Here is a 12,220-nt window from a genome sequence, read left to right as displayed (position 1 = left end):
AAAATAAAAATGCTGGATAAACCTTGAAAATAGTCATGATGCTAGGAGGAAAGTATAATGGTTCTGCTGTGTTTATAGGTGGATTATCTAGTTATTTGCATTTCTACTGTGACCATATAATCTAGGCGAGGTGGCTCAAATCAATACCTGGCCAAAGGAAACAAAAGAAGAGCTACGTAAGTCCACCTAGAATTTTCTTTCTCTGTTTCTTTTTTTTTTTTTTTTGGCGGGGGCGGGTGGACAGAGTCTCTCTGTTGCCCAGGCTGGAGTGCAGCGGCACCATCTTGGCTCACTGCAACCTCCATCTCCTGGGTTCAAGTGATTCTTTTGCCTCAGCCTCCCAAGTAGCTAGGATTACAGACAGGCATGCGCAATTACACCCAGCGAATTTTTTTTTTATATTTTTAGTAGAGACAGTGTTTCGCCATGTTAGCCCGGCTGGTCTCAAGTAATCCACTCACCTCAGCCTCCCAAACTGTTGGGGTTACAGGCAGGAGCCATTGGCCTGGCCTTTAATTTTCATATATGTCCCACTGTACTCAGCACTAAATGCCACTGTCAGGCTCTGTTAATACCATGAGCCTCAGGCATACTCAGCTAGCTTCCAGATCATCACATCCCAGCTTCTTGTCCAAGCTCTGCCATCTTTCTTGTTCACAGAGTTTTACTCTGTAGAGGCTCATGTTACTTTAAGGTGTCAAAGCATATTATGGACAGGTAAAGGCCTCTCCCCTCAAAATTTTGTTAAGCTACAAGTATCTGTATTGAAACCTCTTAGTTACTCTCCCTGAACAAACTAGAAGGGAAACCACTGCCCTTTTAGCCAGCTGTGCTGCTTCTGGGTGAATGATAATGATAAATAACAAAATGCATGACCATCAGTGGAGAAAGATAGTCCAAAGGCCCAGATTCAAAATTTAAAATACATAAGAAGTCTTTACCTTTTCTAGCAGATTAATTTAGCTGGAATTCATTTATTGATGATGAGTGTTAACCTCTGTCTTATTGAAAAAGAAGTCTGCTTAAGTAACCTTTTTTCCTGCTTATCTATTTCAAAGTTGAACGTTAGCATCTTTTAGGGCTTTAAATGTGAAATTTAAATATGATGGATAAAATGACTAATGATTTGTTTCATTTTCATTTAGGACACTGGTATTTCTTTTTCAGGGAGCAGCCATGTTCTCTTACATTCGTTTGATTAATAGGTTAAAAACCCACCCCAATAGCATATAACTTATTTTTTTCCAACAGACTATTGATAACTGCTTAAGAGGGACAGTAACTGATTGTCTTGTACATAATGGTGGAAAAATTTTGAACATCAGATATCTCTGGTTTCATTTTAAAGGCCATGAAGGCCCCCGAACTGAAGGAGAAGCTCGAAGAGTCTGAAAAGCTGATAAAAGAACTAACAGTGACTTGGGAAGAGAAGCTGAGGAAAACAGAAGAGATCGCACAGGTAGCTTGATAATTTAGCCCTAAAATACTGGGATTCTTTTTCATTTATTGTCTTTTCTGTGTAGTTTCCTGTCATCTTCAGAAAGTCTTTTTTTTTTTTTTTTTTGAGACGGAGTCTCACTCTGTCACCCAGGCTGGGGTGCAGTGGCATGATCTCGACTCACTGCAACCTCCACCTCCCGGGCTCAAGCAGTTCACATGCCTTAGCCTCCCGAGTAGCTGGGATTACAGGTGCCCACTACTGTGCCCGGCTAATTTTTATATTTTTTAGTAGAGATGGGGTTTCATCATGTTGGCCAGGCTGGTCTCAAACTCCTGACCTCAGATGATCTGCCAGCCGCAGCCTCCCAAAGTGCTGAGATTACAGGCATGAGCCACTGCACCCGGCCTCAGAAAGTCTTTTAAGGGCCCTTTTCTGCTGAACCAGAGATGGCAAAGATCACTTTTTTTTTTTTTTTGGAGACAAGGTCTCCCTCTGTCACCCGGGCGTGTCACCCAGGCTGGAGTACAGCAGCTTAATCACAGCTCTCTTGCAGCTTCAACATCCTGGGCTCAAGTGATTCTCCTCCCTCAGCCCCCCAAGTAGCTGGGACCACAGGCATGTGCTACCATGCCCAGCTAATTTTATCTATTATTTTGTAGGGCTGGGGTCTTATTTTGTTTCCTGGGCTGGTCTCAAACTCCTGAGCTCAAGTGATTCTTCTGCCTCAGCCTCCCAGAGTGCTGGGGTTACAGGCGTGAGCCACTGTGCCTCGCCCAGCAAAGATCACTTTTAGACACTGACGTCATGTCTTTTTATCAACGTACAGTTTGGCCCATATATTTGCTAGATGTGTTAGATAGCACTAAATTTGAACAAGCACGGTTACAGAAAATGTCATTCATATTTCCTGCTCTTCACATTTAAACGAAAGTCTGTTTCGTGATTTTTTTTTTTTTGCAGACAGAGTCTCACTCTGTCGCCCAGGCTGGAGTGCAGTGGTGCAATCTCGGCTCACTGCAGCCTCCGCCTCGTGGGTACAAGCGATTCTTCTGCCTCAGCCTCCCAAGTAGCTGGGACTAGAGGCTCACGCCACCACTACTGGCTAATTATTTTTGTACTTTAGTAGAGATGGGGTTTCACCGTGTTGCCCCAGCTGATCTCAAACTCCTGAGCTCAGGCAATCCACCCACCTTGGCCTCCCAAAGTGCTAGGATTACAAGTGTGAGCCACTGTGCCCAGCCTTGTTTTGTGATTTTTAGATCACCTGGCAAAGCATGAGGCTACCTGATTTTTATTTTATTTTATTTTATTTATTTATTTATTGAGATGGAGCCTTGCTTCGTCACCCAGACTGGAATGCAGTGGCGCAATCTTGGCTCACTGCGACCTCCGCCTCCCCAGTTCAAGCTATTCTCCTGCCTCAGCCTCCCAAGTAGCTAGGACTATAGGTGTGTCCCACTACACTTGGCCAATTTTTGTATTTTTTAGTAGAGACAGGGATTCACCATGTTGGCCAGGCTGGTCTCGAACTCCTAACCTCTGGTGATCCACCCGCCTTGGCCTCCCAAGAGGCTACCTAATTGACAGAGAATTTGTAACATATAGCATATCATAATTTTTTCAGTATATTTGATTATTTGGGCTTGTTAGGAAATGCTGTATGTTTATATTTTAACTTTTACTTAAGTTAAAATATAAAGGAAGGACTAATTCTCAGGGTTATATGCATTATGAATTTCTCTATATATTTCACGAACATTTTTAATCTCATCGATCATTTGGAAATATTGGACCATCCCAATCACGTAGCTTAACAGCAGTCACTGGAACCCCGTCCAGCCTTCTGCTGATATGTTTCTTATCGTTCACACCCACACATACCCATGCACCTCACTCACTATCCCGCTTAACATTGCTTTATGTTTCTCCATAGTAATTAACACCATTGGAAATTCTGTGTACCATATTGACTTAACTGTTTTCTTATGGCCTGTCTCCTCCCACCAGAATATAACTTTTCATGAAAGACGGGACTTTATTGGGTTCAGTGCTGTATTCCCAGCCTGAGATCAATACCTACTACATTGTAGACGCTAATAAATATATCTTGAATGAATGAATGAGTGAATACAAGGCCTTCTGCAGTAGAGACCCAACCTTCTCTTCCAGCCTTAACTCTCACTGCTTTCCCATATTTGCCAGGGGTTCTTGGACCCTGAAATCATCCAGTATGTCCAGAACCTTTCTTTACTGTGCTTCCATATGCCCTGCCCCAAGAACACCCTATCTTTATATTTCTGTTGAAATTATTCTTATGCTTCAAGCACTATCTCAAATATATTCTCTTTCTGCAGCCTTTCTTGGTCTCTTAACCCATCATGATCTCTCTCCTTGGAAGCCCCTGACATTTTGTACCCTTCAATAGCACAACACTCTCCTCTTTTGTGCTCTAGTTATGTGGTCTTGTTCCCTCTACTAGACTCTAAGCTCCTTAAGAGCCAAAATGGTGTCTGGTTCATCCTTGGTGCCCCTATCACGCCTGCCACAAGATGTCATGCACTGCAGACTCTCTGTTAATGTGGTTGAGCAGAGTAGCATGTGTAATCCCGTTGGCATTCTCCCCAGAAACAGTGACTTACTCTTTCCGTGGATACATCTTGTGAATAGAACAACAAACAAAGTTTCCTTCTTTTGTCTGTTTTTGTGCACAGGAAAGACAACGACAACTTGAAAGCATGGGGATTTCCCTGGAGATGTCTGGTATCAAGGTGGGGGATGACAAATGCTACTTAGTCAATCTGAATGCAGACCCTGCTCTTAACGAACTTCTGGTTTATTATTTAAAGGTAGGAGAACATATAAATACATATGCAATCAAGATTCATTCCTATACAGTTCGTAGTTGAATCTGGGTGCCTGTCTCTGTGATGCTGCTTTTTGTATCCAGCTTCGCCCTCAGTAAAACTAAGATGGATAGTGCCCTCAGATCACCACTGAGAAGGAAAAACAGCTATTTTGTATCATCTGAGGCTGTGCAGTTGGGGCTGATCTCCTGTGAGTCCAGGCTTCAGAGCGGCACAAGTGGGCAACAGTAGGTGTCGAGGTGATGCCTAGCTTTATGAGAAGGCTCTAGGTGTGAGATGGTGAGGATTCTGGGAATATCTGTGTTCTTCCACAAAGCTCCTGAGAAGCTCTGGAGGTTCTTAGTTATGCTTCTGAGTAATTCCAAGGAGATCTCAAGATCAACACAAGCCTAAAGGAGACCCTCGTCCTAGATTAAATAGACAACAACGTTCTTCTAGGTCTATCCCTTGTAAACCTACATCCTCAGGAAATAACTTTTGGTCCCATAATCACCCTTCAAGTGTAGAGGTGGGATGGGGCCACCCTGTTGCCACTGTGGTCGCAGGACATGCCATGTTGGATAGCTTACTATAGCAGTTCTCAAATTTTCTGACTTCAGAACCCATTTACACTCTTAAAAAGTATCAAGGACTCCAAAGAACTTCCGTGTATCTGGGTTATATCTGTGTTTACTGTATTGGACCCTAAGACTGAGAACATTTTAAACTACAAACATAAACGTACAACCCTTAGCCCTCAGGGCTATAACATCATTATATGTCTCATAGACTCTGGAAAACTCCACCAATACACGCATGATAAAAAGAGAGCAGAGGCAAACAACACATTAATGTTTCTATTAAAGTAGTTTTGACCTCATAGGCCTCCTGAAAGGTTCTCAGAGACCCCAGGCGTTCTCAGATCACACTTTTAGAACTGCTTGCTTACTCTGCAAAGTGAGAAATAAGATATCTGATTGACATTGATTTAGGACACCGTGACTGACATAAGGCATTCAGCCAATCATCAGGGCATTTTTAATCTCACACATACACACACTCTCTGAGTTACAGAAACGAACTTTCAAGGGTTGGGGACCTGGGGACTTGAAGGCAGCTTACATATGCTGTCCACACACCTAAATCTCTGAATGCAAAGTTATTGCCTGCTTGTGAACAGTGAGGCACCCTGTTAAGGATTCTGATCTGCCTAGTAAATACATAAAATGCAATGGAGAATAAGCCAAAATTGAAGCAAGGAGCTTCAGTCTTCTATAATCCTTTCCCTTCTACTTTTCCTAGAGACATAAATTTGGTACAGATAGCCCCTGAGTTACTGAGAGTCCCCCAACAAACTTAAGATCTGTTCATTTAAGCAATGAGTAGGGGTAAGGAATTGTCTCTGAAATCTTAATTTTGAAAGACCAATCCTTATACTTTCTCTGTCAAATAGGGAGGTATTATTATAGTTATTAAACTATTTTAAGAGCAATGGAAAAAAATGGGATAAGCAGTGACTGAATCACCAATAGTTACAGTCCTCGTATGTCTGAGGTTCAGGCACTTAAAATCACGAGGCCAGGTGCGGTGTGTTTACTGTATTGGACGCTATCAGTGTCAGTCTGATGTCCTATTTCTCACTTTGCAATGTAAGCAAGCAGTTCTGAAAGTGTGATCTGGGGTCTCTGAGAACCTTTCATGAGGCCTGTGAGGTCAAAACTACTTTAATAGAAGCATGAACATGTTGTTTGCCTCTGCTCTCTCATTTTATCATGCATGTATTGGTGGAGTTTTCCAGAGTCTATGAGACATGTAATGATGATATAGCCCTGAGGGCTAAGGGTTGTATGTTTATGTTTGTAGTTTAAAATGTTCTCAGTCTCACACCAGTAATCCCAGAGCTTTGGGAGGCCAAGGCAGGCGGATCACTTGAGGCCAGGAGTTCAAGACCAGGCTGGCGAACATGGTGAAACCCCCATCTGTACTAAAAATAAAAATTAGCCGGACGTGGTGGCGCATACCTGTAATCCCAGCTACTCAGGAGGCTGAGGCAAGAGAATCGCTTGAACCCAGGAGGCAGAGGTTGCAGTGAGCTGAAATTGCACCACTGCTCTCCAGCCTGGGTGACAGAGTTAGACACCATGTCAAAAAAAAAAATCACACAAGTTTGTACATGGTAGGACCCACAGGCATCAATACTCTATGAAATATCAGTATTAGAAATTCAAAATTTTTAGCATTTTCAAAGTTGAATATTTTAAGATATGACTATCAATGAAACTGCTTTTTAATGGTTCTTAAATTTGTGTAACTGTTTTCAAAACACTTTCACTGTTAATTCAGATGATCCTAAAAGAAATCTAAGTAGGTGAAATAGATAATATTATCCTGGTTTTGCCAACAAAGAAACTGAGGCTCAGAGAGTGAAATGGCTTGCCCGTAGTCGAGTCAAAATTGAAACTCAAAGTATTCTACTCTCAAGTCCAATTTCCTGTGTTAAAAACAATAACTAATCATTGTCGATTGGGGATTTTTTTTGGTAGTGTTTAAACTTTTTTTTAAATTTGGTGTATTAAGGGTAAGCGTTTTACTTTTAATGCTTAAGATATTTAACATCTGTGGCAGGATTCGTTTAATATTTTTGTGCATATACTGCTGAGTTACTCAAATTGATTGTGACACATTTTTGTTGAGTTACTTATAAATGTGGGTTTTTCTTTCTTTAATAATCTTTTACTAGGATCACACTAGGGTGGGTGCAGATACCTCTCAAGATATCCAGCTTTTTGGCATAGGAATTCAGCCTGAGCACTGTGAGATTGACATTGCATCTGATGGAGACGTCACTCTTACTCCAAAAGAAAATGCAAGGTAAGAAAAGTAAATGGCAACTTCACGTGTCTTGTGTGCCTTATTTTCAGAAGGAGAAAGCTGCCTCTTTCTGTTTGCTTTCAGCTATATTAAAGTTAAGGATACACTGGGTCCTCAAGGGGGCCTTGCTTTCTGATTGTAGTGAGTGATTACTGTGAAGGAGTGACTATTTTTGTATGCGAGTTCTAGTTCCACTTATTCCATAACTCTGAGCTTTAGAACCCTGTAAAGATCAGGAGTCCAATAATGAGAGTAAGTGAAAAGAGTAACTTATTGGAAAATTAAAACTCAACATGACATTTCCTTTCTTTCATCACACTTTACCTGACAGTCCTTTGGCAAGTTAACCTTCAATTAACTATTTAGTTATCTCGTCCACCTCCAATGTTTTGTTTTGTTTTTAAATACCAGAAAATTGGCTAGGCGGGGTGGCTCACACCTGTAATCCCAGCACTTTGGGAGGCTGAGGCAGAAGTGTTGCTTGAGCCCAGGAGTTCAAGACTAGCCTGGGCAGTATAGTGAGACACCATCGCTACAGAAAATAAATTTAAAAATTAGCTGAGCATGGTGTTCGATTCCTCTAGTCTCAGCTACTTACAAGGCTGAGGTGGGAGGATCACTCAAGCTTAGGAGGTCAAGGCTACAGTAAGCCATGGTCATGGCACTGCACTCTAGCCTAGCCTAGGTTACAGAGCAAGACCCTGTCTCAAAAAAAAAAAAAAAATGTAGAGAGAATAATAAAAAGTGTAGAGAGAATAATATAATGAAACCCCATGGACCCATCCTCCAGTTTTAAAAATGAGCACCTCATAGACAATTTTGTTATTTATATGCCTTCCATATCTCCTCCTCCTTCCTAAAGCAGGCCAGGAACAGTGGCTCAGACCTGTAATCCCAGCACTTTGGGAGACCAAGATGGGCATATTGCCTGAGTCCAGGAGTTCAAGACCAGCCTGAGCAACATGGCGAAACCCCCTACTCTGCAAAAAAATACAAAAAATTAGCTCGTATATTGGTGCACACCTGTAGTCTCTGCTACTCAGGAGGCTGAGGTGGGAGGATCACTTGAGCCCAGGAGGTTGAGGCTGTAGTGAGTCATAATTGCGCCATTGCACTCCAGCCTGGACAACCAGAGTAAGACCGTGTCTCAAAAAGAAAAAAAAAATTATTTATTTATTTATTTATTTATTTATTTATTTATTTATTTATTTATTTATTTTGAGACAGAGTCTCACTCTGTTGCCTGGGCTGGAGTGCAGTGGCAAGATCTCGGCTCACAGCAACCTCTGCCTTCCCGGTTCAAGCAAACCTCCTGCCTCAGCCTCCCGAGTAGCTGGGATTACAGGCGCCCACCACCACACCCAGAAAAAAACAATTATTTTAAAGTAGATTCCAGATTTTATAACATTGTATCTATAAAATCTCAGTATGTCTCTCTAAAAGATGAAGATTCTTAAATATAGTTTCAATATCATCATACCTAAAATAATTAATAATAATTCATTACTAATCATCATATAGCCAGTCAGTGTTCAGATTTCCCCAGTTGTTTCATCGGTTTTCTTTTTCAGTTGTTTCTTGAAATTAGGAGCCAGATAAGATCCTACCATTGTTTTATAGTATTCCTTTTAGATCTTTTTAAACAAATGGGTTTCCTCTTCTTCTCTTCTGTGTGTGTGTGTCTGTTTATCCCTGTCTCTCTCTGCCTTTCTCTCTTCTTCCTTGCATTTTATTTGTTGAAGTCACCTCATTGTTCATCCTAGAGGTTCCCACAGTCAGGATTTTGCTCACTGCATCCCATGGCATCATTTCACATCCTCCATTGTTCTCTGTATTTCCTAAACTGGCATTTAAATGTGGAAGCTTGATCAGGTTCAGCTCAAATTTTGACAAGAATAGCCATGGGTGGTGCTTTCTGTCTCCATCAGGAGTGCATCATGTCAGGTTGTCATTCTCTGAGGGGTGTTGGCAGCCCTTGGTCCTCATGGCTTAGATCGTGTGTTTTCACAATGGTTACACATTCTGCTCTTCCTTCTTTAAGCATTAGTTGAATGCATTTATTAAGAGAAAGCTCCCGTAGTTATCCCTTTGGCTACCAGGGCAGGGTCTTGTGCTCCTTCCCATTCACCTGGTATTTTCCCTCGTGTTCTCCCAGGTCTTGTGTGAACGGCACCCTTGTGTGCAGTACCACCCAGCTGTGGCATGGTGACCGAATCCTATGGGGAAATAATCACTTTTTTAGGTAACATCTTTGTGTTCTGTAATATATTTTTGTATACATTTTTTCTGTTATCTATTTAAGTGTAAAACAAGTTGATTTTCTCTAATGGTGAAAAACCCCACAGAATAAACTTACCTAAGAGGAAACGTCGAGATTGGTTGAAAGACTTTGAAAAAGAAACGGGCCCGCCAGAGCATGACCTGGATGCAGCCAGTGAGGCTTCCTCTGAACCAGACTATAACTATGAATTTGCACAGATGGAAGTTATCATGAAAACCCTGAATAGTAATGGTAAGACCCTCACTCTGTGTTCCAGCGGCTTGGGCATTTCCTCACCTCACACCATTCAGTGAGGGATAAGCATGCATCAGGTGTCATTCCGCAATTCCACATTTTAAACACATAAAACTGCTCATTTCTTTAAAAGGCCATCAGTGAATAACTAATGACAAGATGTAGGGGAGATGGTCTTCTCCCTCAGTTACAACCAGGATATGGATGGTCCCGTTTTTGAGACCTCTTATTCCCAAGCCAATTGTGGTAACATTTCTACGGGCCTAGAGTACTGAATGATTTTGACAAAATTCCTTACCAAATTTCTCATCATCGAGCCTGTCATATCTGAATCCTTGAGAATATGAAAGTCCCCAAGAGAATATAAATTCAGGAATTTCAAATATAATCTAATGGAAAGATAAAAGTCACAGCATTTTAGTATGAACTCAATTGGAAATTTTACCCCAAAGATACTTATTTAATAAGCCCAGATCACTTTTCCAAAAATGATAGTGAAAATGAAATGCTTTATAGCCTGTTTATTTGACTTATACTCCAAGCTTCACATCTAAAAGTCCGTGTTTCTTTACCTTTTCTTTCTTATTCTGTGCCTATACACACCTGCCTGCATTAAATAAAATAGACACCAATTCTTTCCTTTTTTACTATTTCATAAATCTGCCCTTTCTTTTCCCATCTCCCAGTGTCTTAATTGGTAGATTTGATGACTGGGACTTAGAAGCCAGAAGCAATGTTCTCCTGTTACCAACCACAAGATGACATTTCTGTGACTAGAACCACTTTATGACGATAAAACTGAGGCTGTTTAGGGGTACCTGAGAAAGGTAGTTCGTAGGCTCAGTCCAACCTCTCCTTCTCATTCATCTGAACTTGGGGCACCTGAGGTTCCTTAACTTGAACCAGGGTGGACCTCCAGGGCCCTGAGGGCCCTAAGACGTCTAGGCAGCCTCTACCTGACAGGAGGATTGAATAGCATTTTGGTTTTTTTTCTTTTTCTTTCTTTTTTTTTTTTTTGAGACGGAGTCTCTCTCTGTTTCCCAGGCTGGAGTGCAGTGGCATGATCTCAGTTCACTGCAAGCTCCACCTCCCGGGTTCACACCGTTCTCCTCCCTCAGCCTCTGAAGTAGCTGGGACTACAGGCGCCTGCCACTACGCCTGGCTAATTTTTTTGTATTTTTAATAGAGATGGGGTTTCACCGTGTTAGCCAGGATAGTCTTGATCTCCCGACCTCGTGATCCACCCGTCTTGGCCTCCCAAAGTGCTGGGATTACAGGCGTGAGCCACCACGCCCAGCCGAGCATTTTGTTTTTCACAGTTGAGCTCTTCCCTTAAACATTGGTGTTCTCACTTTACTCTTTGAGCCTATCTGGGAAGAATTTGAGCATAGAGAGTTGTGGCATATGTGCTGCCAAGGCAAGCACATGGTGAGAGAATTATCAGATCTCTGGCGTATCAAATTGGGGATTCTGTTGCAGGAATAAAGCTTTTGGCCTTTTCGTTGATTTCTGTTTATGAAGTTTTTGCCTAGGGGGCCTCTTTTTTTAATTATAAAAATGAAATATAGGGCCGGGCGTGGTGGCTCATGCCTGTAAATCGCAGCACTTTGGGAGGCCAAGGTGGGTGGATCACCTGAGGTCAGGAGTTCGAGACCAGCCTGATCAACATGCCAAAATCCCATATCTACAAAAAATACAAAAGTTAGCCAGGCATGGTGGCACATGGCTGTAATCCCAGCTACTCGGAAGGCAGAGGCAGGAGAATCGCTTGAACCCAGGAGGCAGAGGTTGAGCCAAGATCACATCACTGCACTCCAGCCTGGGTGACAGAATGAGACTCCTTATCAAAAAAAAAAAAAAAGAAATTTAAATTAAAGGCCAGGCATGGTGGCTCACATCTGTAATCCCAGCACTTTGGGAGGCTGAGACAGGCAGATCGCTTGAGGCCAGGACTTGGACACCAGCCTGGGCAACATAGTGAAACCCCATCTCTACTAAAAATACAGAAATTAGCCAGGCATGGTGGTTCGCACCTGTAATCCCAACAGTTTGGGAGGCTGAGGCAGGCAGATTACTTGCGGCCAGGAGTTCGAGACCAGCCTGGCTAACATGGTGAAACCCTGTCTCTACTAAAAATACAAAAATTAGCCAGGTGTGGTGTTGCATGCCTGAAATCTTAGCTACTCTGGAGGCCGGAGCATGAGAATCACTTGAACCTGAGAGGCGGAGGTTGCAGTGAGCCAAGATCACACCACTACACTCCAGCCTGAGTGACAGAGCGACAGTCTGTTTCAAAAAAAGAAAGGAAAGAAAGGAAGGAAGGAAAAAGAGAGGGAGGAAGGCAGGGAGGGGGGAGTGGGGGCGGGGAGAGAGAGAGAGCCAGCCAGGCAGACTGAAAAACAAGTGTAATGTATTTATATAAAGAGTATAGAGGCCAGGCACGGCAGCTAATGCCTGTAATCCCAGCTCTTTGGGAGGCTGAGGCAGGTGGCTCACCTGAGGTCAGGAGTTCAAGACCAGCCTGGCCAACATGGTGAAACCCCATCTCTA

The 12,220-nt window shown here is 42.4% G+C and overlaps 1 protein-coding gene across 6 annotated transcripts in view; it reads left to right on the top strand.

Moving 5' to 3' along the window:
• KIF13A (kinesin family member 13A) overlaps positions 1-12,220 on the top strand; it is a 238,511-nt gene that overhangs the window by 161,770 nt on the left and 64,521 nt on the right. For all 6 annotated transcript variants that reach the window (XM_032140355.2, XM_058432204.1, XM_032140352.2 and 3 more), the window contains exons 12-16: positions 1,349-1,459; positions 4,153-4,287; positions 7,025-7,155; positions 9,311-9,397; positions 9,501-9,667. In XM_032140355.2, coding sequence (XP_031996246.1) covers positions 1,349-1,459; positions 4,153-4,287; positions 7,025-7,155; positions 9,311-9,397; positions 9,501-9,667 — 631 coding nt within the window. The remainder of the gene's footprint in view (positions 1-1,348; positions 1,460-4,152; positions 4,288-7,024; positions 7,156-9,310; positions 9,398-9,500; positions 9,668-12,220) is intronic.

This window comes from Hylobates moloch, unplaced genomic scaffold (assembly GCF_009828535.3).
Source record: "Hylobates moloch isolate HMO894 unplaced genomic scaffold, HMol_V3 SCAFFOLD_20, whole genome shotgun sequence".
Taxonomy (NCBI): domain Eukaryota; kingdom Metazoa; phylum Chordata; class Mammalia; order Primates; family Hylobatidae; genus Hylobates; species Hylobates moloch.
The sequence above is the reverse complement of the archived record's forward strand: the minus strand, read 5'-3'. Positions and strand labels throughout refer to the sequence as shown.